Here is a 27,382-nt window from a genome sequence, read left to right on the forward strand (position 1 = left end):
TCATTCATCAGTGGACATTTATTAAATAAAAAACAGTGATATTATTAGTATTATTTGGTTTCAATGCACACATTAAAATCATAAAATTATTATTATTATTATTTTTTAAGGGAGATTCTTCATTTTACATTCCTGTAAGCATCTTAAATTGTTTTCCTGTATCTCTCTCTCTCTCTATCCAATATTTATCTCTTCTGTTTCTTTATAAGCAATGCAGGTAAGATTTTACTAGATGGGAGATGTCCAATGCGTCTGGAGTGATTTCCATCACGTGACGCTGCTCTGCATGCTTTTGCCCACGGCGCATGTCGGCCCTGGGCCTTCATCCAGATGCTGCAACTCATACTTGTGGTTTTTGTTTACTAGAAATATGAGAAAGGCAAGCAAAGGCTTTAATAAACTAAGCAAATGAATCATTCCTATCTTCCAGTATGCTTTGTTCTTTTCAACTAATATTAAAACATCATCTATGCCAGAGCGGAATCTGGTGGTGAGTCTATATGCAAAATTATGATCTGTTTTTTTTAAATAACACAGTACTTGTATTATAAACCTATTTAAAATGAACACCTTTGAATAAATTCACATAGCCAGCTTTAGATTTGAGAATTGAACTCTTGTGTAATAGATATAATCTATAATAGTAAGCGCTGAACATCACTTATTAATAATAATAATACTACTAATCTGAGTGGATCACTCCAGACGCACACCCGGATCATTTTTTTCCAGTTGCTTTAAATAGCATCATAAATCCACCTCATAATCATCCTCAAATCACGTGACCAAACACATACAAGTGTTCTGGGGTCTCAGGCGGCTTCTGTAAATACATTTCAGGTTCCATATTGTTGCATAAAAGTCTTGTTTACTGACACGACCTATTAATAAAAGTCACAGTTAAATTAAAGAAGCGCGATTAGCTATTAAAAACCCAACGATGCGTTTGCAAACATAATTATTTCTCACAGTTTTACTGGTATACAATTTGATTACAATGGTTTCTGTGATGATATCTAAACCAGTCGTTTGCAAAGTAGTGAATGTTGCTTTTTTAATCTAAATAGATGTTCTTGGATATATTATTAGTTCAGTATTATTTTACCTTGGGCTATTTGACTTTTCTTAACTGCTACGATCCCCTCTTTTCTATTTGGCATTATTCTGTATTGTTGGTTGGAGTGATTTCTTGACTGGTTTTCCTCTATGCCCTGTGGCTTGAATGTTTATTGTGTGAATCATGGGCATGCCAGGCACAAGTTGGTCAGCGGAAACTGGCAATATCTTTGGGTTTAACAGTGAAATTATTATTAGTTTGTTCCACTTGAGTTGTATTTTGTTGTTGGGTTTATTTTGTTGTCATTTGTGCTGATTTAAGAAAATCTGTCATGTTTAGTTGTCGTATTTTTATTTGAAGTTTGCTGAGGGACAATTGGTTCCTCACAAATCTTTTCCGAAACACCTATATGTGAAATAAATGATGCAAATCGCAGCAGTGCAGTCTTGTGTTTTGTTAATAATGCCACTTTAATCGTTTTAATATCATGCAAGTTTTAAAATGAGAAAATTTAGATTTTTTTTATATGTAAAATGCAATTGCAAGTTTATTAATTCATTTTCTTTTGGCATTGTCCCTTTAATCATCAGGGGTCACCACAGCGGAATGAACCGCCAACTTATCCAGCATGTGTTTTACAGCTGCAACCCAGTACTGGGAAACACCCATACACTCATTCACACACACTCATACACTACGGCCAATTTAGTTTCTTCAATTCCCCTATAGTGCATGTGTTTGGACTGTGGGCGAAACCCACACCAACACTGGAAGAACATGCAAACTCCACACAGAAATGCCAACTGACCCAGCCAGGACTCGAATCAGCAACCTTCTTGCTGAGGCCCCAATTTACAAAATATGAAATATTTAATTGCATTTCATAATTGTATATATGCAATTGCAATTCTTTTAATGTTTTTTGCATTATAAAACTTAAATCAATGAAGGATTATGAATGTAATAGTACTGGACTATTTTATAATTATTATATGCATTCAAAAAACATTCAACTTATATATATATATATATATATACATACAGGGGCGTAGCGGACATTTTAAAGTTGGGGGGGGGGGGGGGCTTATGGGGCTGTATGAGATCATATGTTCATATAATTATTAATTACCTGTTTCTAAATGGTCTGCCTCTAAAAGTGAGGGGGACGGATCCCCCCCCGTCCCCCCTGGTTGCTACGCCCCTGTATATATATATATATATATATATATATATATATATATATATATATATATATATATATATATATATATATATATATATATATAGTCTTCTAAGGTGCTTTATTTTGATCGAATCTATGCTTGACTTTTGTTTACTACACATGTTGAAACCTTTCATTACAATCTTGAGATGTCATCTGGCATATATTGCATTTTTAAAACATGATTTATTAAGCAAATATCAGCTCTTGTTTAGAGTTCATGTGATCAAACCAAAACACCGAAAACACTGAACATGAGCTGCTCACGTGTATTAGAACACAAACAGTGGTACCTTTCAAGTTACGTGCTTAAATAGACTAATTACATTGCAGTCTTTGTGAATATGCCTAATGTTAATAAAAATGCTGCCGCACAGTTTGGCCAACATAGATTTCTGGACGTAACGAGTTTTAGTCCCACAGCTTTAGATCTAATAATAAGACAGAACTATTTGAACGGTTTGAATTATTGGCAACAACCATAATTACTAGCTCCATACACAACAAACTACGTGATTTTGTATTATCTATCTATTTATCAGACGGTTTAATTTAAATATACAGTTATTCCTATAGCTTGCAACATTCATAACATAAAATGTCAGTCTTTTAAAATGTTAAAATCTTTATTTATGATTTAGATAGTGATAGTTAGAGCAGAACTGCTGTCATTTACAGATCAGATTACCTGTTTTGACTGAAGTACGAAAATCAACGCGTGATCAAATGAAAACATGCTCCAATTAAAGAATAGGTCTATCAGAACTGCCTGTTATTAAAGGGAAATGAGTTGCATTTCTTCAGAATCACTCAGAAATTTGACACTGACAGAAAGCATTTAGACCAATGACTGTATATTTGGACACATCTCTCCAAATAAGTAAATGTATCATGTGGAGGCAATATAAAAATGTTCCTTTAGATGGCGCAAATGCGCTAATCATGTTAGCAAAACACATTTCTGACCACAATTGACTTTTGTTTGAGACTATAATAACATACTGATGAACATTGTTTGGAGATTGTGACCTATAAATGCAAATCCAGACTGCGATGTGAAACAAAATTAAAACAATTTATTAGTTTTAGTACTAGTTAGGCTAGCGTTGTTGTATCGTAAGTCACAAAGCTGAATAGTCTGATGAATTCATTTCAGATTTGATACTCTATAAATTACTATTCATAAACATAACAGATACTCATATGATTTTAGTTTATAAAAATAACTATAAATTAATTTATTTGCGTAACAACTACTAAGCACGCCTTTATTCTCCACGCCGGCAGGTGGCGGTCAGCCGCGCCTAAATTCAGCTCTTCATCAACCGTTAGCACCGCGAAGAAGACGCAGATCATTGTCCTATGAAATGAGAGCATGACCAGCAAACACAGCCACGAGCACCACCCCAAATGATTTTACACTTGTTATCATTTATTTTTATATCATTTCTGACATGGTCAAAGGTCTGCTGCCCGATAACAATGGCGATATGAGCTTCTGACACACCGCTCGCCGTGGTCAATTATGTGTCAACGCTTCATGGAAACGTCATGAGGTACGTGTGTGTGATTGTTTTTGTGTGTTAATCGCTAATGTCAACACGCCAGAATGTGGAAATCTGTTTAGAAGTGTGTCAATTACGGCCGTGCTTCATCAAAGATGTGTTTTGTTGGCTCTAAAGCAGCGATCTGTCAGCCAGAGACCGGTGTATTGATGAACTGATGAAGCTGGTCAGCTGTCAACATTGGGAATGTTCTTGAAAAGCTACAAGCACAGATTCAGAGCCTTTGTTTAATGACCTGTTCACTTTTAACGACAGAAAACTCTTGTAAATGCTTTATAACCCTTGTGTGTGTTGGGGATGTTTTCATCCACTCTGGGGTGGTTTTGAGTCTTAATTTGGCCACAACTCGTGTTTCAGCTAGCTGAATGATTTTTGCTGAAAAATCTTATTTTTATACATATTTTGTACATATTTTGTACAAATTTACTGCACTTTTGTTATGTTGGGGATGAAAACATCCACTGAATTAAACGGCTGTAAAAATGATTCAGATTTTTTATTTTTTTAAAAATCAGAAATACTAAATTGTTTAGAAAATTACAGGATTTTAAATCTTTAATTGCCAAATTCATAAACGACGTCACTGATTTGGTGAAAAAACACACACAAAAGACGTATTTTTAATATCAAAAGTAATTGTGGACTGCGTTTTTTTTTAACCTTTATCAAAGTCTTGGGCATGTGATTCAACATTACCTTTGATGCATTGTTTTTGGTTAATTAACATTTTTTTTCTCTCCCTAATTTACTGTTGATGGCTGTTGTTTTCCCTCGTTGACCTACAATATAACCACATTTTGATTCTAAAATCATGAAACCATATAATCATGGATTTTTGATTGGTGGTGGTTTTCTCTGTTGGGAAGAGGTAAAATTTGATCATCAGTTGGCACCATTAACCCTTTAGATAAGCCTGTGCAAAGAAAAAGCTTAGTTTCTGGGTTTTAAATGGAGTGTAACCGCAAATTAAAGTGTGTGTCTGTGAGTGTGTGAGAGTGACCTTTGCGCACTTACCTTGATGTGTCTGAGAAAATCAAAACTACATGGAGTAAACAAAAACAAAGACTGTGTATTTATGCACCATCAAATGTAATTATAATGGAAGTCAATGGAGCAAAAAAAAAAGAGAAACCAACAGTAAATTAGGGAGAAAAAAAATGAAATCTAACATGCATCAAAGCCAATGTTGTTACTAATTGTTCACATGTCCAAGACTGTGATTAAAAGTAAAAAAAAAATCCAGTCCACAATAACTATATTGAAAATGTAATTTTGCGTGTTTTTTTTCACCAGATCAGTGATATCATTTATGCACTTGGCAATTAAAGGGTTAAAACCCTGTAAATTTCTAAACAATTTAGTTGTCTTGAATCAGGACTGAGGTTGATTAACAGATTTATTAAAAAAGATTTGAAACACAACATTATTCTGATGCATTTTACAGCAGTTTAATTCAGTGAATGTTTTCGTCCCCAACATACCAAAAGGGTCGTACATTTGTGCACAAGTGATAAGAAAGAAATTCAACATATATTCAAACTCAAAAAGCTGAAACTGTTCATAATTTTGATGGATTGTATGATAGTCATGGTGTTTTGATTGGCTATTAGAATATTATTTATTTAAATAAGCAGTGTTTGTAATCTGGTTTATGTTTGGGTACGTGTCGACATTTATATCATTACTTACCCTCGTGATTTTCTCGTGATTTTCTAAACTCTTCTGAACAAAACTATGTGGAATTGGAATTAAACATGTATTGACTTTTTATATTAGGTGGACTTAAAGGACACCTATTATGCAAAAATCACTTTTACAAGTGGTTTAAACACAGTTGTGTGGTAGCAGTGTGTGAATATAACCAGCCTCTAATGGTAAAAATTAATTAATTACATTTGTTATAATTACACTTGATAAAAACAGTCTGCAGAAACACTTTGATTGACATTCTCCCTTTGTACGTGTCATCAGAGGGGGAAAGCCCCGCCCATTAGTGACCATCTCTCCTTCATTAGCATAGACAGCCCTGAGTGAGAAGCAGCCATCCGCCATTAGAGTTTTCACCTGGTGAAGATGATGTCAGTAACTAAGTGTGTCTCCTTGCAGCAGATGTTCAGTTGTCTCTCTGTGTGTGTGTGCGCGTGCGTGCGTGCGTGCGTGTGTGTGCGCGTGTGTGCGCGTGTGTGTGCGTGTGTGTGTGTATACATGCGTGTGTAATTCTGGGAGCTGTTTTGTTCTTTAGCACAGTTTATAAGCTTCTCAAGAGTTCACAGTGAAGTCAAAAATACCATCACATGTTCGCACATACAATGAGCATGTTTAGGCTGGCACACATCATAGTTTTGAATGTTAAGTAAGTAGCAGTTTTTGGGTTTCCATCATAACGTAAAGCCAATCTATTCAAAGTTCACAAAAAAAAAATCCCAAATGCATATTAGGTGCTTTCCATCAAGTTTTTAGAGTGGCTAAGTGTAGTATTGGTAACCTAGCAACCAGTAGTAAACAAGGCTAGTGTTATGGAGTCAGCTGATTAGTGTGATGTTTGCTACATCAGAATTTATTTAACAAATGTGTTTCAATCTCTTATTATTCACATTTACCCGTCCAAAACCACCTCAAGCAAGCTTAAAGAGATAGTTCACCCAAAAAGGAAAGTTTATTCACTATTTACTCACCCTCAAGTGGATTTAAACAGTTTTTTTCTTCTGTTGAACACAAAAGATGATATTTTGAGGAAAGCTGGAAACCTGCAACCATTGGCTTCCATAGTAGGAGAAACAAATACTGTGGAAGTCAATGGTTACAGGTTTATAGCAAAATATTTTCTTTTGAGTTCAACAAAATTAAAAAAAGCTTACAAAGGTTTGAAACAAGTAAAGGGCGATTAAATGATGGTAGAATTGTTTTAAAAGCTTTTTTAAGACATTGCGAAATTTCCATCTCATGTTTCTAATGCATGATTTTAAAATGGGCATTAACACAGGCTGATAGAAACTAAGTGTTGTCTCGATACTGGAATACGATATCAATCTGTACTGAAATTTAAAAAAATGTCCATTTCCCGCTAACATTTGTGCGCTGTTGAGCATGTTCTTACACAGCGCTGAGTTTCCATTGTGTTCATGTGCTTAACAAATGACTGTGATTGGCCGAGAAGTAGGCGATGTCGACCAATTTGGCCTCGTACGATGTCTAATTTGAAACATTGCAATGGACGATGGCATCGTTGTTGTATGCAGCGGTGAATTAATTATTTATTTTATTAGTATTTATTTAATTAAATAATTAGTAGCCTACCGTTTCAACTACCTGACCCGCATGGTCTTTGTTTTACCCATAACCAAATCATAAATAAATAAAGATAAGCCACACACAAGTTACCACCTGTCAATCACTTTTCCCGCGGGACTCTGGCATGAATAGGCAGAGTGATCTGTGCCATTATTATGGCGTCGACAAACTTGGTTGGTAAAAAATGTGCACAACCAACAGCAACCAACCAACAGTATCTGAGGTCTTCACTAAAATGACTAAGTACAAGCGTGAAAGTGAAAGATTTAAGCAGTGTACTGACGCTGTGACACATTACCTGATAGATTCAAAAGACAGAAGAGTCGTTAGTTAGAGACAAGATCAATTAAATATCGTGTATAACAACTATAGTGAGACACGATCCAGCGGTACATCCTTGATAAACTGACCGACGTGCACTGCTCTCTGGGCTGACGGCTGGAACTCAGACGCTGCAGCGCATGACAGAGTGTGTGTGTGATAATGTAATGTGTGTTTTCAGCGGTATAGTGTGGACTGAGGGCTTTTCAGAAATGCTAGATGAAATGCCAGTGTGGATTGTTTTCGTTTTTAAAATGTGATTGTAAAACTTAGAGGCATAAGTGCAAATGGGGCGTAAGTGTGTATTTTTCACGAGCGTGTGGCTGCTGCGACGGGGGCGGGGTGGAGGATCGCGATGCCAGCTCAGCATCGTGATGACTATCGGCCATTGGCGGTGGACGATGGCATCATCTATCGACCCAACCCTACCGTGAAGGTCATCACAGCTGTTACTTAGTGTAAACCCAGAGACACTGGGTCGTTTTAAAGCCACGAAGATCAGCTTCTCTGTTTATAAGCTGACATACAAGCCATCCGCTGATGAATTGACTGATCTTCACAGCTTTAAAATGCTCCAGTGTCCCTGTATCTGTCTTTACACTCAGTAAACAGCGGTGAGTTCGGTGAACCGATGACCCTCACGGCCGATCACAGTCATTTCTGTTGAGCACATGAACACAATGACAAATCATCGCTGTTTAAGAACGAGCTCAACCGCGCTCAAATGTTAGCGGGACATGGACGTTTTTAAAATTTCAGTATTGATTGGTACCAAATTCTAGTATTGTGACAACACTAACTATAGCATCTGAACTAAATGTGTAATTTTCCTTAATTTGATCCTTTCGAAACAAACCACTTAAAAGATCTGAACTAACAGTGTGAGCAGACTGTAAGACCATCAACTTCCTCCTTTTGTTTTCCATACAAACACAAAGACATTCACACAGGTTTGTTACTTTCGCTTTAAATGTCTGCTTACTGCACGCTGTTCCCGTCTGCCATGGAAATGAATTAGCCTGGAGTTTCAGACATTGTTGAAAGTGAAAACGGCCGTTGAGGATCATCTTTTAACACAAAGCCTGCATTGTTTGAGAGCGGCCCACTGCCTGAAAAATAAATGCAAATGGAGTTTTTCCATTAAAGGACGCACAGTATGTTTAATGATTGAGCTCTGGTGTGGGGGGAAGCTTGTGGAACAGAAACATTTCCCTCCTTTTGTGCGCCTGCCAAAACGCTGCTCTTAATTCATCTGTGCTGCATTCTCAGACGTCCCACCTGAAAATGAGCCGCTCGACCACGTTAACCACCTTCTGAGTGCTAAAATGTGCTTCGTTTTGTGATGTAACTCCACAGACGTTTGTGTTAAACTCGAGCGAGATGTGAAGCCATGTGGAAAAGAACAACAGAGCAGACAGAATGACCTAAAAAGCGGGTCGAACTCGCCTGACTCCCACCCACTCGCTCATGCCCGATCAGTGCACCTGCTGCCACTCTCAAGAAGATTTATTAGAGCATGACGGGATGGATATACTGGATTGTTGAGCAGATCAAACATTATCGATCCCTCAGGCCATCCAACCTTGTAAAGAGTCTTTTTTTAGCATGCTTGTGCTTTTTGTTTGTTTTTTGAACACACTTTACAATAAGGTTTCATTAGTTAAAGGGCACATAGTTTACCTCTTTATTATGATTGAATATTAATATTATGGTTCTTCTGAGTGTGCCAGTTTAGGTTCAGTTTAAAACACAATTCAGATTTTTTTATTATAATGTGTTAAAAAGTGTCATGTTGGGGGCGTGTCCACAGTTAGCTGATTTATGGGTGTGTTGCTTCACATGTAGATTAGTTTCGGCTTCCCGCCAACGTAACAAGAGGGCGGGGCCATGAGCTCACCCGCTCTGCATTTGCAACAGAGTCAGACTGCGAGCTGGAATGAGCTGGAGTGAGAGGTACAGCATTCAGTCGTACATGTACTACTCGGACACAGACCAAGCAGAGAGTACAAAATCATATGTGTCTTTGTACAGTTTTACAGCCAACTGTGTGCTAGTTTCAAGTGCCGAGCTTGTACACAGAAACTAATAACCACGCACACTGAATTAACTTTGACTGAGGCACAGGATGCGCCACTCGAAGCCGCGACACGGCACACCAGACACTCTCTGTGGCGCGGCAGAAACATGAAGTGTCCCGAACTGTTGCGCCACGCATTTTTGAATTCTAAACATAGGTTTCTGCAGCGGTCCGCGGCGCTCAGCCATCGACTTGAGTGTACCCTGATAGAAACCGATGTTTAGACTTCTAAAACGCATGCTAGTTAAGATCACAGGGAGCTTCTGGGATCGCGATATATAAGGTAGACTCAATGAGAAGTACACATGTTTGCAAACCTACCTAAAGATACAACCAATAATTCTGATTAGAGCGATAATGTGGAGAATATTGCTCTTATGTTGAGCCCAATGAGCCTTGCATCTAAAAATAGAGCTAGGGTGTTCCTTTAGTGATATCGCTTCGACTCATGCTGAAAATGGCGGACGTGAATCAACAAACTGAGGATATGATGACGCGCCTGTCAATCAATATTGGTGGGCGGGGGGGAGCGCTCTCCTACGTAAAGTTGCGGTCGGTTTGAAAACCGCTCCAATTGGTCCACCGTTTTTTTATGTTGTTAAATTGAAAAAAAAAGCACTGGGTGTGCTTATATCACCCAAATATGACGGTCTATACACCATACATGCACATATGGCTGCTTGAAAAGTAGATTTTTTACCATAGGTGCCCTTTAAATGTCCAATGAAATTAAAATAATGTTTTCTAGACGTCTATAATTTAGTGTGCTACAAAAAATTGACAATTTGCATTTAGACGATATAAAGATCTTGTAGTATCATATATCAACAGCTTGTTGTTAGTCACTTCCGACTAAATGGATCAACAATTTTGTTTTACATCTCCTCATAATTCAGTTTCTCATCAAATCTTCTGACCAATCAAATGCTCTCTAGTTTCTGACATGCCGCGCCCCCTTCAAGATGCTTCTCATTTTTCTCATTTGCATCTTGCACTTGAGCTCAACCACTCTCACTGGCAGAGCTGTGATTAAAACAACCGCCATTGGCTGTTTTAAAAGGGGAGAGCTGCTAGGGTTTGGTCGATAGACGATGCCATCGTCCATCGCTGAAGGCCGATAGACATCACGAAGCTGAGCTGGCATTGCGATGCCCTGCCCCGCCCCCATCGCAAATCCGCTCACGAAAAATACACACTTATGCCCCGTTAATGGTAGGGGTGTCAAAATTAATTGTTTCTTCTGTGCACCGCGATGCAGACGCGGACAATTTGGTATCGGTTCAGTAAAACTCATAACCGGTTATTATGTACTGACGTCATTTATCTTATAAGCGCCGCTATGTCGCCGAGGGAGCCTAGCGTGAGTATTTACAATGCTCCAACTACTTAATAACGCAGAAACTCTGCACAATTTCACTGCGTGTGTGTTTGCTGACAGTCTTTCACTGACACTTACAGCAGAAGCCCCTATTTCACTGCGATTAAGAGAATGAAAGTAAACTATTTCTCTCTCTCTCTCTCTCTCTCTCTCTCTCTCTCTCTCTCTCTCTCTCTCTCTCTCTCTCTCTCTCTCTCTCTCTCTCTCTCTCTCTCTCTCTCTCTCTCTCTTCTCTCTCTCCTCTCTCTCTCTCTCTCTCTCTCTCTCTCTCTCTCTCTCTCTCTCTCTCTCTCTCTCTCTCTCTCTCTCTCTCTCTCTCTCTCTCTGTGTGGCCCATTTGACCTGCTACCTGGCAAAAGTCTTGTCGCCTATGCAAGTTTTAGGAACAATAAATAATAACTTGACTTCTAGTTGATCATTTGGTATCAGAAGTGGCTTATATGAAAGGCAAAGGCTTCAGATTACACTTATTTTACCAAAACAAATGCAGCACAAATGTCTTGATATCTTGATACCTCAGGCTGTTGATGTTGCCATCCACTCTGCAGATCTCTCACACGCCCCCATACTGAATGGAACCCCAAACCATGATTTTTCCTTCACCAAATTTGACTGATATCTATGAGAATCTTGGGTCCATGAGGGTTCCAGTAAGTCTTCTGCAGTATTTGTGATGATTGGGAAATCTAAATGTATTGTTCATTGTTTGTTCATGTTAGTGAATGCATTGACTAACCTTAACTAATACAGCCTTATTGTAAAGTTTTATTCTTGTTTCACTTCCAAAAAGAGAGTTGTTTTATCTGTTGAAATGTTTCGAAAAAGGCGCAATGATAAGATCAGATCAAGGCACCTGTGCAAGATTGTTATTTGCACAGTGTGGTCATATGCAAATGCGTGTGAAGCAGGCTGCTTTTCGTTACGTTAGGGATTTCCACAAGGTTAGGCCTATGCGAGTTGAATAGAAGTAGCTTGTTTATTTTTCCCACAAAAGAACAGTAGCCTTGTGTGAGTTTTATATTATGCTGAAGTGCATCGTTTTTATATTGTTTAATTTGCTCCAAACAGAAACGCCTATAACGGGCTGTTCATGCTGAACATGTTTTGGATTGCATTGTTTTTCTGTGTAAACATTTGTTAGACGTAAGCCTTTGTCTTTTAAATCTGCTGTCTTTTGCTAGGCTATGCACATGAGAAGAGGGCGTAGTAAGAAAGCGACACTCATTTAATTGAATTCCTCTGCTCTACATTCTCTACAGAAAAATACAATAACATTGGAACAGTTGACTGGTCACATATCATCACCTTGGAATTATAAGGTTCTATCTGCGTTCTACATGATTTTGAGATATTGAGCTTCCAAGTTTTCACAGTCCATATAGCAAACAATATGTGTGTAGCAGTTCTCCTTCATACATTACCATGACAGAGAGCCTAAATGTACTCTAAATGTAAATGATTAAAATTCTCCTAAATTTGCTAATTGGGGTAAAAAAAAAAACAGGGCAAATGCAGACAGAACCTTCTCATTCTGAAAAGTCATTTTCCTCTGGGAATTATAAGGTTTTGTCTGGCAGATCATTAATTGAAGCATTACTTTTCAAGAAATATAATCACTCTGCTTATTAATTTAATTAAAAAAATTGGTGTTGTAGCAATATGTTTGCATAGAGCCTACTAGTAGTTAAAGTTGGTTGTTTCCGATCCTAATAAAATAGAAAATATGAAAAATGAAAATAGCTCAAAACATGTTTCGGCTGTTTTAGAAGAATTGTTATTATCAAAAAATATTGATCAACATTGTAATAAAAATAATAAATAATATAAACAATTATAGTAAAATTAAGCAAATAGAGACAATGTATTTTTTATTCTAAATAATTTAATTATAATAACATGAAGGAAATGGAGATTATTATTATTATTACTTTTTTATTGCGTCTTTTTAACATTTTAACTATTAATCACAAAACACATTGCAACAAACCTAAAGAAAAACTGAATACATTTATTTATAAATATATATATATATATATATATATATATATATATATATATATATATATATATATATAGATATAGATATATATATATATATAGATATATATATAGATATATATATAGATATATATATATATATATATATATATATATATATATATATATATATATATATATATATATATATATATATATATAGATAGATAGATAGATAGATAGATAGATAGATAGATAGATAGATAGATAGATAGATAGATAGATAGATAGATAGATAGATAGATAGATAGATAGATAGATAGGGCTTGACATTAACTTTTTTGATCACCAGCCACTCTTGATTTTCATGAGTCACATTTTTATTGTTGGGATCAATAAAACAATATGTTGATGTTTGAGAAAGTAACATTTTTGCTTTCTGTAACATTTATTTAATGTTTCAGAATGAATATTTTGTTCTTGTTGAAATTAAGCACACAAGGTTGTGCTAAATATTTTGTGCAGTGCAGCTGTTAATGTCATGTAAATAATATAGTAATATTATTATTGTAATTAAGAAACAAAATAAAAACAATAAAAAAAAATTTACTTAATGGAATTTAGACGGCTTTAGAATTTAGACTGCTGTCCTTGACAAGATCCTCTATAAAATAGTCGACAGTGAGGTTTCTTTTCAATTTTGTGTGGTGCGGCATTATTAGGTCAACTCCTGATTTTGTGTTTCTTTCTGGTCTCTCCCGCTGTCAGCATAGCAGTCTGGCGAAATGACAAAGAAAGCTGATCCTGATTGGTCCTTATGCATGCATTCGAAATACTGTTTTTCTCACAGAGAGGACCTAATCAAGCCAAGCGAGAGATCGACTTTGTAGATAAAACCTTTTTTGTTTTTTAAATAAAAAGTCTTAAAATGTAAACAACTAATAAAAACATCACAAAATAAATAAGTTGTCATTTAATAAGAATATGTGAATAACTCAATTTTGACAAAAATGTCAGAGAGAACCTTACAATTCTAAGGAGATGAGCTGTCTTTACAGGTCACATTAACAAATACATCTAAAGATCACTTTACACAATGTAAAGGCATAAGCATTATCCTCCTAATATTCTCCTAATATTGCAGGTATTTGTCCAATTGTAGTTTTAATGACAAAGTCAGCTCATGCTAAAAAAATAATACGTTTTGGTGTGTATTTCCGCCATTTTGTTTGTTTTCATTCATTTATTTTCTTATCTAGTCCCTTTATTAATCTGGGGTCGCCACAGCGGAATGAACTGCCTACTTATCCAGCACATGTTTTACACAGAGGATGCCCTTCCAGCCGCAACCCATCTCTGGGAAACATCCATACACACTCACACTCATACACTACAGACAGTTTAGCTTACCCAATTCACCTGTACTGCATGTGTTTGGACTGTGAGGGAAACCGGAGCACCCGGAGGAAACCCACGTGAACGCAGGGAGAACATGCAAACTCCACACAGAAATGCCAACTAACCCAGCCAAGATTCAAATCAGCGACCTCCTTGCTGTGAGGCGACAGCACTACCTACTGCGCCACTGTGTCACCCCCATTTTTTTTTTTTTTTTTTTTTTTTTTTTGAGTAATTTTCTTATTTTTCATTGTACATTTTTGTTCATCTTCACAAAAGTTTCATTCGCTTTATGTGGCCCAAATCTAATTGCATGTGTTTCTAGGTATGCAGGCCGTCCGCAGTCACGCTGGCTGAGTGTTGAACACTGAATGTGGGCTCAGCGGCTCCTGCCATGGGGAATACAGCCACCAAGTTCCGTAAAGCACTTATCAATGGAGATGAAGGCCTGGCCTGCCAACTCTATGAGAGCAACCCTCAATTTAAAGAGGCTCTGGAGCCCAACGCCTCTTATGGGGAGCCCTATCAACACAACACACCCCTGCACTACGCCTCACGCCACGCCATGACCCGTCTCATCAGGTACAGGCCACCAGCACCACCTCAATACATCAGTTTATTATTATTATTTTTTAATATATGACAGTGTATCTTTCCATTTGAACAGAAAAAAGGAATTAGAACAGAAAACAGAAAGGGGTCAAAATAATTATGAAAAAAGAAAGAAAAGCTGCAGGTTGTTTTAATAGTCGATATCAGGGGTCACCAAACTTGTTCCTGGAGTGCCGGTGTCCTGCAGATTTTAGCTCCAACCCTAATCAAACACACCTGAATGAGCTAATCAAGATCTTAATAGGTATACTTGAAACACCCAGGTAGGTGTGTTGAGGCAAGTTGGAGCTAAACCCTGCAGGGAGACTGGCCCTCTAGGAACGAGATTGGTGACCCCTGGTCTATATGCACACAGACTTTTAATTTTCAGCCAGGCAGCCCAAGGGCTTCTGGTGAACTGTCTTTCCATTATAAAATTGTCACGTTTAAGATCTGATTTTGTTAAAAATCAGTGATTGATATACAATATGAAGTGGGTCTCAGATCGGACAAGAAGCACTGCATTAAATCCCATTTCCCCCGGCCATGTCTTTAAAAGATGACCGTTTATTTTACCCCAGTATTTTCAATGGAATTTCTGCGCTGGCCTGTTGCTACTGACGGCGCTAGTGTTTACACTGTCTTACATCTCGTTTTACACTTGAACAACTTATGGAATGCTTAAGTCTATTTAACTGAATGTATTGTAATTACATTACAACATCGATGCTGTAAAAACAACCTTGTGATATTGAAAATAGTCACATTAAGCTTTCACAGGAAGTTTATCGTCGGCTTTAAAACTCTAGTGGTGCATAGAGCCTATCAGTTGGTAAAGTTGGTTGTTTCACCTCAAAACATGCTTCAGCTGTTTTAGAAGAATTGTTATTATCAAAAATATTGATTAACATTGTAATAAAAATAATAAATAATATAAACAATTATAGTAAAATTAAGCAAATAGAGACACAATGTATTTTTTATTCTATATAATTTAATTATAATAACATGAAGGAAATGGAGATTATTATTATTACTTTTTTATTGCGTCTTTTTAACATTTCAACTATTAATATATATATATATATATATATATATATATATATAGATATATATATATATATATATATATATATATATAGATATTAATATATATATATATATATATATATATATATATATATATATATATATATATATATATAGATAGATATTAATATATATATATATAGATATTAATATATATATATATATTAATAGTTGAAATGTTAAAAGACGCAATAAAAAAAGTGTGTGTATATATATATATATATATATATATGGCTTGACATTAACTTTTTTGATCTCCAGCCACTGTGTTTTCCAACATTACCAGTCACTCTTGATTTACACTTGCCCCATATTTAGTGTTGGGAAAATATATTTTACACATAAATATGACTTTGACATGCTAAAATGACTTGATTTAGATTTTGCGTTACCTCCACATGACTCCTCATTCATTTCACTTTTTGTGTGTCGTGTATGAGTGCGCTCAATAATCATGAGCAAATGGGTCAGGGTTTTGTAGGATTACAGTTACTTTTTATTTCACATCATTTTCAGAGCTCAAAATGAAGGATTTACCAAATTTATCTCTGACCACACCAAACATAAACAATTAATTATTTCTTAGCCACAAATTTTAAATGTGTCAAAACAAGCTAAATATAGCTGTATACATGTACTTTTAATTTGACAAAACATATGCACAGTAATCTGTCCTGGCTGAAGGTCCCAGATCACCAGTTAACCACACATACATTTCCCATTAAAGCAATGTTATGGTAAAAAATGATAATTAAACCATATTAACGCAAAAGAAAGCAGGTAATACCGTGTGATAATGAAAGGATGATCACACACACGCACGGTAAACGTTAGACTTATTAATAATCTGTTCAAAGAACAGTTAAAGCGAAAGCAACCGGTGCTGCTTACAAAAAGACAGATCTGAAGCTCTTGAAAGCAGCAAGACTGTGGGTGCATGTTCATCATCACTTTTTGTCTAGTCTATTTGAAAGAGAACCGATCACATCAGTTGTGTTTCTAGACACAGTTGCTTCACGAAAGGAAGCGGGAGCACGCACGCGTTATAAACATTCGCGCACATTACCTCCGCCTCAGCTGTTAGCGCGAGTGATACCCTCTCATTCGGTATTTACCTGCTATTTTATACTCCTTAAAAATACTCAGCATTTTTAGGCATCACAATATTCAGACCTTAATAATAATAATATTCATTCATTCATTTTGTTTTCGGCTTAGTTCCTTTATTAATCTGGGGTCGCCACAGCGGAATGAACTGCCAACTTATCCAGAACATGTTTTATGCTGCGGATGCCCTTCCAGCCACAAACGCCCATACACACTCATTCACACACATATACTACGGAACATTTAGCTTGCCCAATTCCCTTATGGCGCATGTCTTTGCACTTGCAGGGGAAACCGGATCACCCAGAGGAAACCCACGTCAACATGGGGAGAACATGCAAACTCCACACATAAATGCCAACTGACCCAGCCGAGGCTCAAACCAGTGACCTTCTTGCTGTGAGGCGATAGCGCTACCTACTGCGCACCGCGTCGCCCATAATAATAATAATTTTAATAATGATAATAATAATATAAAAATAAATGCTATATGATGAGTAAATCAGTGTAATAGAATATATTTTCTTTTGGAGTAATTTCTTTAGAGAAATTGGAGTACTGCTGCTATAAAATCTGATTTGAAATAGCATTAATAAATGAAATTTAAAATAGAATACATTAGTAATTAGAGTTTTTTTTAATTGATATCTTTTTTCACAATATTTTTGTTTTTGCTGCCATTTTTGATCGAATAAATGCAGCTTTGGTAAGCAGAAGATATTTATTGAAAAAAAAACTGATCCCAAAAAGGGGCTGTATGGTGGCGCAGTGGGTAGCATGTTCGTCCTGACCTCGGCTAGGTCAGTTGGCGTTTCTGTGTGGAGTTTGCATGTTCTCCCTGTGTTCGCGTGGGTTTCCTCCCGGTGCTCCCGTTTCCCCCACAAGTCCAAAAACATGTGGCATAGGTGAATTGGGTAAACTAAATTGTCCATAGTGTATGTGTGTGAATACGTGTGTATGGATGTTTCCCAATGATGGGTTGCAGCTGTAAGGGCAACATATGCTGAATAAGTTGGCGGTTCATTCTGCTGTGGCGACCTCGGATTAATAAAGGGACTAAGTCGAAAAGAAAATGAATGAATGAATGACCCCAAATAATGTAATGCTAGCATATGTGTCCAGGCAAAATATACAAACATATTTATTACCAATGTGTTGCCTAACAAAGAGGGTTAAGATGGTTGGGCTTGTGTTCATGTCTTGGGAACACTCTAGCAGTCAGTCCGCCTTAACAACACAGCAGGGTTTATAGATGGTTGTTGCTGCAGGCAGAAGAAAAACACTAACCTTCAGTGTTGAAGACAGGACCTGAGGCAAATATGCTTGGAATGGGAACCTTCTCTAGTGTTTTTGTGTGATGCAAGGTTATTTTTGCATGGTTTGTTGAATTTCGGTGCTTGGTATTTGAGTCAGGACCACTCGGAGCAGCAAAGCCAACTCTGATTTAATGCTAATGTTCCCCTCTGAGAAAATAATGGTGATTACAGCTGAACATCTGCTTACTGAGACTCTCTGTCCCTCTTTGATTATTATTTTTTTCTCCACTTTCCGCTCTTTATTTTACAGCTCTTTGGGTCACACGTCTGTCTCATATTTATTATTACTCCTCTAGTTAATGCTTAATAGCTAATGTATTGTATTTACGAACAAAAACTAATAATGAACAAAACGTTTTAGGGCTGCAACATGAATCTTTTAAATTAATTAAAATCAATTGCTAAGAACGTTGGCAACGAATTTCATAATCGATTCGCCATGCGACATGAGGTGGAAATGTTTGATTATTAAAAAAACTGTAGTTGAGCGTGGAGCGGCGTGAACGCACTCTGCCTCTCTCGTACACTGATACCAGCAGAGTTCGCCACCTCATAGACAGCGCAGAGCAAAAAAAAACTAGCGGAGGTAACGTTACAGGAAAGATACATGCTGAAGGCAGAGAAATCTGTGTGACCTTAGTCATTCAAGGTGTGGGAGCATTTCACATTAAATAAACAAAAAAAAAGTGTGTTAACGACCAAATATGCAAAAGTGATGACGGGCGCACCACGGCAATGATCCAGCACCTGAAACGCAAACATACTGGAGTCTTTGATGAGGTGGAAGGGAGCTGGTGTTTACTTGTTATCCAGCTTGACAAGCATGACGTGAAAAATTCAAACTTAGCAAGGCAAGCTGATCTGTTGGATGTTCATTCTTTAAAATTGATGGCAGGAGCTTTAATTCAACCCCATTTTGATTATGCTACCTCTTATTGGTATAGTAGCTGCTTACAGATTATGAAGGAAAAATTGCAAAAGGCACAAAATAAATTAGTACGAATAATTTTAAAAACTCATCCTAGAGCACATTTGCACAAAGAGTCTTTTAAAAAATTAGGCACGTTAACTGTTAGTAAGAGAGTATGTTTTTTAAAACTGGGAATGGTACGTAAAATGTTTAATAATGTGGTTCCTAGTTATTTGGTGAACTATTTTCAAATGGTGAGGCAACAGCATTCATACAGTACTAGGGGTTGGGATTTTAATATTTGTTTATTTAAATTTAGAAGTCTAGTGAGGAAAAATATGTTTTTATATACAAGTGCAATCATGTGGAACAAATAAGCAAAATCGATCAAGGAAATAAAAGATTTAAGGAGGTTCAAAAGTAATCAAAAGATGGTTGTTTGATGAGGATAATTAGTTTGCATGGTGGACGAGGATGTTTTTATTTTATATGTTACTTGATTGTGTATAGGGTTGTAGCTGGAAGGCCACTCACTGTGTGGGACGTATGTTGGATAAGTTGATGGTTCGTTCCACTGTGGCGATCCCTGATTAATAGAGGGACTAAGCCAAAAAGAAAAATGAATGAATGAAGGAATGTATTTGTGAATTATTTTGTTCCCGTTTTAAAAATGTATGAGGTACTGTCTGTTTTATGCATCATCGGTGTTTTGAAGCCATACCTTGTTTTATTAAACAGCGAGCACCACAATGGAAACAAACCCAGGGCTTTATTGTGTTTTTATCCTCGACAGTTTTTATTTGATGTGTATGGGATACTTGTGCAGCTTGTCTAAAATCTGTCAACTAAAATTCCAATTCAAACGGAGCTTTTTAAAAAATCAGATTCATCGATTAATTGAAAAAATAATGGACAGATTAATCGATTATTAAAATAATCGTTAGTTGCAGCCCTAAAACGTTTACAGCGTTTATTATTCATCCTTTAACATCGTTCTGTCATTGTCTGTTATTTTATTATTGTTATCGTTTTCATTCTCTCGCTTTATATCAATCTGTTGTCTTCAATTTTATCATTTGGTCATGCTTTACAATAATTTACTAATGCATTATTAAACTCTAAAGTCGTGCTTGTTAACATTCGTTAATGCTGTGAGTTTACTTGAACCAACAGTGAATGATTTTATTTTCATTAAGATGAGGGAGGCTGTGGTGGCTCAGTGGTTAGCACTGACGCCTCACAACAAGAAGTTCGCTGATTCGAGTCCCGACTGGGCCAGTTTCTGTGTTGAGTTTGCATGTTCTCCCCGTTTTGGCGTGGGTTTCCTCCGGGTGCTCCTGTTTCCCCCACAGTCCAAACACATGCGCTATAGGTGAATTGAATAAATTAAATTGGCTGTAGTGTATGTGTGGGAATGAGAGTGTATTGTTGTTTCCCAGTACTGGGTTGCAGCTGGAAGGGCATCCACTATGTAAAACATATGCTGGAACAGTTGGTGGTTCATTCCGCTGGGGCGACCCGTGATGAATAAAAGGACTAAGCCGAACGAAAATGAATGAATGAATAAACTAAAGATGATTGAATACTGTAATAAATGAATTGTTCATTGTTTGGATTCAGTGCTGACTATATGAAAGGCATAACTGGCAAAACCGATCCTCCATATCTAGTTTATCTAGTCTATCTAGTTTGAAAAGAAACAGGATTTTGTTGCCAGGCAGATTGTATTTAAAACTGAAAGCTCATAAATGAAATTCTGCATACTTTTTTGTGTTGCTTGTTTTTATTGCAAAGGGATACAATACACAACATCTGCTTATGATCAAATAAAGGATCAAAAGTAACAGTAACAGATCAATGTAGCAAAAATGAGTTCACCGCTCACAGATCTCTCTTTCAAATTCACTTTTTCCATAGGATGCTTTTATATTTGTGCATGTATGTTAGATTAATCAACAACAAAGCCAAACACTGAAACTAATCTAACCAATAAAAACAACAGCTTAAGATCAAAGTCCAAAAATTAATATGTTGGGAAAAATATTAAATAATAATAAAAAAACAACAACAACAAAAATCAAGAGAGACTTAAGGTCAGAGTTTAAAAATTAGTATGTTGGAAAAAATCTTAAATAAAATTTTAATAAACAGGAAAAATCAAGAAAAACCTAAAAAATGTAAAAAAATTAGTTGAAAATTTGTAGTTTGTATTTTTATTTGTGTATTTAAATGTATTATCTTTCTATTCCTACAAATGTCAGGTGACCAAACTCTTATTTTAATGGATATACCTGTTTAATACAACTGTACTGTTTAAATGCACCTACATATATAGTCCATATTCACTGAAAATTGCATAAAAAAATTGCTTTTTTTCAAAAGGGATGTACTCCTTTTTGCTGAGCACTGTATATCTCTTTAAACTCTCTTTAAATAATCTTCCTTATACACAAATGTTATTTACAATAGAAAGGGGATGTGGACGCAATATTTATAAATAAACAAAAATATTCTGTTCAATAAGAAATATTTACTACAATATATAATATATTGTTTCTTGTTTGTTCATTCATTCATTTTCTTTTCGGCTTAGTCCCTTTATTAATCAGGGGTCACCACAGCTGAACGAACCGCCAACTTATCCAGCATATGTTTCACGCAGAGGATGCCCTTACAGCTGTAACCCATCACTGGGAAACATCCATACGCTCTTATTCACACACATACACTACGGACAATTTAGCCTACCCAATTCACCTATAGCGCATGTCTTTGGACTTAAGAGGGAAACCGGAGCACCCGGAAGAAACTCACGCGAACATGGGGAGAACATGCAAACTCCACACGGAAATGCCAACTGACCCAGCCGAGGCTCAAACCAGCGACCTTCTTGCTGTGAGGTGTCAGTGCTAACCACTGAGCCACCGTGCCGCCTAATGCACCATTTATCTGAGGATAAAATAAAGAAGTAAATATATTTGAATACATTTGTGCTACCCACTGCGCCACCGTGACGCCTGTTTCTTGTTTATATATTATTAATATTTGTTTTTTTCACTAAATGTACTCTGTTTTCTCGATTGGCCCAAGAAATGTAATTGATAAAATCGATTGATTGATTAAAATATCGACGTTTGGTTAATTCACACAGAATGTAATTTTCTCCATGATACTCAACCTAATTTTTACAATGTCAATCCAATCCTGCATTTGCAGTTGATTAGGTTTATATCAGAATTTAGTACTAATTTAGATTAGAGTATTACACGCTGACTTTTGAAAGTAATGCATTATAATATTGAGTTACTCCCCATAAACCTCATTTTATTTATTGGAAAGTTTTTTTTATACACAAATGCAAATATACTCGATGTAAGCCAATTTTTTTATTTTTTAAACAAGAACTGGAACTTTATTTAAAGAGCCCATATTATAGATGAAATAGGGTCATATTTAGGTTGTAAGGGTCTCCAACAACAGTCTAATATGCATGCAAGGTCAAACAACACTTTGATGGTCTTATAATCTGCATTTATTTTTACCTAGTTATCCCAGCGACTCCCATATGAATCGTTCAGCGATTCATTTGTACCCAAACCCGTCCTCAGCGCGAAGCTAATCTGCGCTGATTGGACCAATGACAGGCTGCTGCGATTGGTCGACGACACTGACAGGCTTCAGGGCGAGACAGAGTGAAATGCCCAGCAGATTATCAACAATATAAAAGTAGTCACAGCGTACACACGCTTCATAGTGGATTTTGGCTGCCAGTGGGTGAATGTAAATACAGACGATGGACTAGAAAATACTGACGACTAACTATTTTATCAAGCAAAAAGTCCAAGAACTGGCGAGGATATGTCCTAGCAGTCTACTTGCTCTTTTTACACACACGCACACACAGGGCCGGCGCGTCCAGAATAGAGACGGCGCGGCGGCGACACCTCCCTCCCCCTCCGCGTCCTCAGTTACATCCGCGATTACAACCCTAAGATTTCAACCGCGACACCCCCTAAAGTCCTCACTTTACAAACGGGTCCCTTTGATCACCCTTTGCCTAGAGCTTTACCCTATTCAGAGACACGCACACACACACATCAACCTCCTCAGAGGAGCCACACACACACACATTACACACACACACACATAGCTGACTATCCATAAACAAAGCGGCACGCGTCGCGTTTTCAACGTAGCTTTACACGCGATATGAGAATATAAAGAGTTAACCTGATACAGCACACACGGTTACAAGTAACAAAACACAACTAAATGCATAATTTGCAAGCTAGAGTAAACGAGGCAACAATTTTAATCGCACGTACTTACACTGGTGAAATGGGGGAAGAAACTGATTCATGATCCACTGATCCTTGTTCTGACAGTCTTTACCGATCCTTCCTTTAACAAACTGATGAAGTCTTCTTTGTAAGCAGGTAGTTTCCAGAGGCTCTCGATCTGCTCAAGGCTAGGCTATATGCTAAGGTTTCATCTTTGGGTGAACTGTCAATAATCTCCATCTGCACAGCGTGACTTCATTCTACCGGTGTCTGTGTGTGTCTCTGTGTGTGTGTGACTTTTTTCTGTTAGTGGGCGGAGCCGCAGGTTTCAAATCTCCCGGGCTTGCGCGTGCAACTACTTGTGTTTCGTAGCTGCGTCATCGCGAAACACCTAATAACTCGTTATCAAGACGACTCGTTTGAAGCACTATGAGTCGACTCTTTTATAGATGAATCAATAGTTTTAAACACTGTACACTTACAGATTTAAGCCTTAGCTGGATATTTCACTTCACTTAGAGCTGTGTGACACACTACATGGAAGGGCATTTTCAAAAAGCCATAATATGGGCTCTTTAAAGACCATCACAGACTCTCACAACAAGAAAGCTATTAAAACTTATAAAACATGCTTTATTTAATATTCTTCATTCATTTGTTTTGTTTTTGTCATGTGCCCTCATTTCTTTCTTTCTTTTTTGTTTCTTTTCCTCTCTATTTGTCTTTCTTTTGCTTTACCTATATTATATTTTATATTTGTTACATTTCTCTTGTTGCAAAAAATTTATATTTGTATTGTCTGTATGATACTTCTATCAGTTTTGTATTTGTTGTAATGGACTGTTGTTATTGCAATTAAACAAACAAAGAAAAGTTACTGAGTTACTCTCCACTAAAGTACCTAGTTGTGTTACTTAGTTACTTTTTATGGAATGTAATGCGTTACATTACTTTTGAGTTAGTTTTGAGTTAGTATCTTCATATCTACCTGAAGCCTCATTCACACTACGAGCTACTTAAGGCGGCAAATCGACTAACGACTGTTTATTTCAACGGAGAGTGAGCGACTTTCGGCGACCTCCATCTACGTGAGCGACAGCGACCATTGGCGACCAGGTGGCCGTGTCAAGCGACACAACAAAGTTGAGAATCCCTCAATTTTATGCAAATGAAGAGCGACTTTCTTGAGCGACAGCCAATAGGAGCTCCAGTAGAGCTCACAAAGTCGCTGCTAGTGTGAAAGAGACATGAGGCTTGATCGCTTTCACACTTGCAGAATGTTTTTCTTTTTTTTTTTTTTTAAATAGAGGAGCTCTGCAATTAACCACAAACTGTATGATCTACACCTTCATTTACCCTACAAAAAAAAACATGCATAAAACAAATTAGAATAATGTTACGTTCTGAAAACTTCCTGGTGTTAGACATGTAGTATAGATACAGATTAATGAAAGTTAAAAGCAGTGTGTTTGCTACTTTTGTATTTTTGTCTTATTAGTTCAGTAAAATCAATGTCCATTGAGACGTACCCCTTTTCTTCCATGTGTTCAAAATAATGAGAATACTTCCCTCACAGAAAGGCAAGGCTCTGCCATTTTGCTTTCTGTCAGATTCTGCGGAAAACTCATTCTCTTTGAGTGTGATTCAACGTGATTAATTTTAATTCAGCAAACTATATAAAAAAAAGAACTAATCTTAAAAGTAACTCGTTACGTTTTTAAAAAAATAACTCAACAATTATTACTTAGTTTTTTGAAGTAATGGGTTAATTTACTTGTTACTTAAAGTAATGTTATTACGTAACTCGCGTAGCTTGTAAAGGCTGATTTATACTTCTGCTTCAAGCGCATGCGTATGGTCTGGCGCAGCCTTTGGGTGGTCGCATAGCCCTTGCCGTGGCTGGCGGCGACGCTAACATGCACCTCTTAAAAAATGTAACCATGTCGCAACAACGCGTAGCTCATGCTCTGGGATTGGTCAGCTTGGTATCAGTGAGTGTAGACGATGCTGCTGAGAGCTGCGAGTTTTTACAAGTGTCGAGTCTCATGAAGGAGCTCCAGATGGAAACTTTTGTTTTGTGTTTACCTTATAATTAAATTGGTTGCACATCCACCAGTTTCTGCCTCTGAATAAGTGAGTTTTAGTTACTTGTACATTAGAGTGGCGTTCAGAAAAAACAAAACACCCGCTAAAAATTCGACAAGAGGAACGTAAAAACCAGCTAGCGTTTTGTAAGTGTTATTGCAAAGCCACACAGCATTCAGAAGTATAAATGCACGGCTACGCACAAGGCAGGTGCTGTGGGTCACAATGACCACTCGAAGCAGAAGTATAAACCTGCCTTAATGCGTTACCCCCACACTGGTTATACATATACTATTCTGCATTCTTGACTCCTGACTGTCTTTTTTTATATCTTTGTTCAGTAACAAAGTATAACCCAACCTAGTCCGTATCTGTTTTGAAGTGGTTATACATTTAAAAGCTGATACCATTATAATAATTTGGTGTTTTTTAACAGGAATTCTTATTCCCCTTACTTGCTACTGATTCCTGGAAAATCCGCCTTCCAGTCTAGACTACACCCTGATTTTTTATTTTTTATTTTTTTTGAGGCCAGATGTGTGAAGCTTATGGCATGCTCTGGCTTTCAACCGAACACACACACACATGCCCTTTGTGATGTCTTGTATTTGTTATGATCAGACTTTACTTAGCTAGCATATAGCACAACAAACGCACAAGATGTCTGTTACCTGCATGTCTAGACGTTATTATAAGCAGTGCTTGAATTTGCATTTCATGAAGTGGTAATGTCATTATTGTGCTGTGGTTCAATTGTCACTGGATCTCACTGGATCCAACGGCTGCTCAGTTTAGCAGGTGTCCTCCTTGTCAATTTCTCGGTAGTTCAACCAGTCTATCAGGCCCCTCCGGGTGCAGCTGGAGAGCAAGGTTAAGAGGATGCAGGGAGTTGTTTTCAGTTGCATCAACTAATAAACTCCCAGTGCCAGATACACATCACAGACTTCCCAGAACAGCACGCTGAGTCATTTCCACTGAAAGGCATTAAAGCCTGTTGAATGCGATCAGCGAGTTTATTCTTAAAGCTTACAGGGCTGCGAATTTCCCTTTGAGTACTTCTTAGGGCACATTTCATATTTATTGTCAATTTCTTTTTGTTCCTGCTGCAATTAATCGACTGAAAATGATATTAGTCTTCCAGGTATGGCTTATGCTGCATTGAGAAATTCATAATATTCTCTTTTCAGGGTCCACGCTGAATATTTCCAGAATATTATGGATTTATCAAAGGTCCGTTTCAGACATTGAAAGTCAGGGAATTGTTTAGAAAGATAAACAGAGTGACAGACAGGCAGATGGATGGATAGATAGACAGACAGACAGATGCATAGATCGATAGATGGACAGACAGACAGACAGACGGATGGATAAAAACGGACAGACAGATGGATAAACAGACAGAGATAGATAGATAGACAGAAGGATAGATAGAGAGACAAACAGATAGATGGATAGAAGAACAGATTGATGGACAGACCCACAGATATATAGATAGATAGATAGACGGATGGATGGATGGATAGATAGACTGGTGGATGGACAGATATAGATAGACAGACAGACGGACAGAAAGACAGACAGATATAGATGGACAGACAGACGGATAGATAGACTGACAGAGAGACAGACATAGACAGACAGACAGATAGATAGACTGACAGAGAGACAGACGGATGGATAGTAAGACAGATAGAGGGACAGACAGAAGTAAAGATAGA

At 37.1% G+C, this 27,382-nt stretch overlaps 2 protein-coding genes across 3 annotated transcripts in view; both read left to right on the top strand.

Annotated features, from left to right (window-relative positions):
- The window catches only part of LOC130246325 (acyl-protein thioesterase 2-like), a 12,237-nt gene extending 10,745 nt beyond the window's left edge, over positions 1–1,492 (top strand). The window contains exon 10 of the mRNA XM_056479204.1: positions 1–1,492. This exon is cut by the window's left edge and continues 238 nt beyond it. The gene's annotated coding sequence lies outside the window, so the exon portion shown is untranslated.
- Positions 1,493–3,654: 2,162 nt separating this feature from the next.
- The window catches only part of ankib1a (ankyrin repeat and IBR domain containing 1a), a 72,398-nt gene continuing 48,670 nt past the window's right edge, over positions 3,655–27,382 (top strand). For both annotated transcript variants that reach the window (XM_056479419.1, XM_056479420.1), the window contains exons 1-2: positions 3,655–3,835; positions 14,612–14,868. In XM_056479419.1, coding sequence (XP_056335394.1) covers positions 14,681–14,868 — 188 coding nt within the window. In that variant the 5' untranslated portion in view covers positions 3,655–3,835; positions 14,612–14,680. The remainder of the gene's footprint in view (positions 3,836–14,611; positions 14,869–27,382) is intronic.

This window comes from Danio aesculapii, chromosome 19 (assembly GCF_903798145.1).
Source record: "Danio aesculapii chromosome 19, fDanAes4.1, whole genome shotgun sequence".
In the NCBI taxonomy this organism is placed as follows: Eukaryota; Metazoa; Chordata; class Actinopteri; order Cypriniformes; family Danionidae; genus Danio; species Danio aesculapii.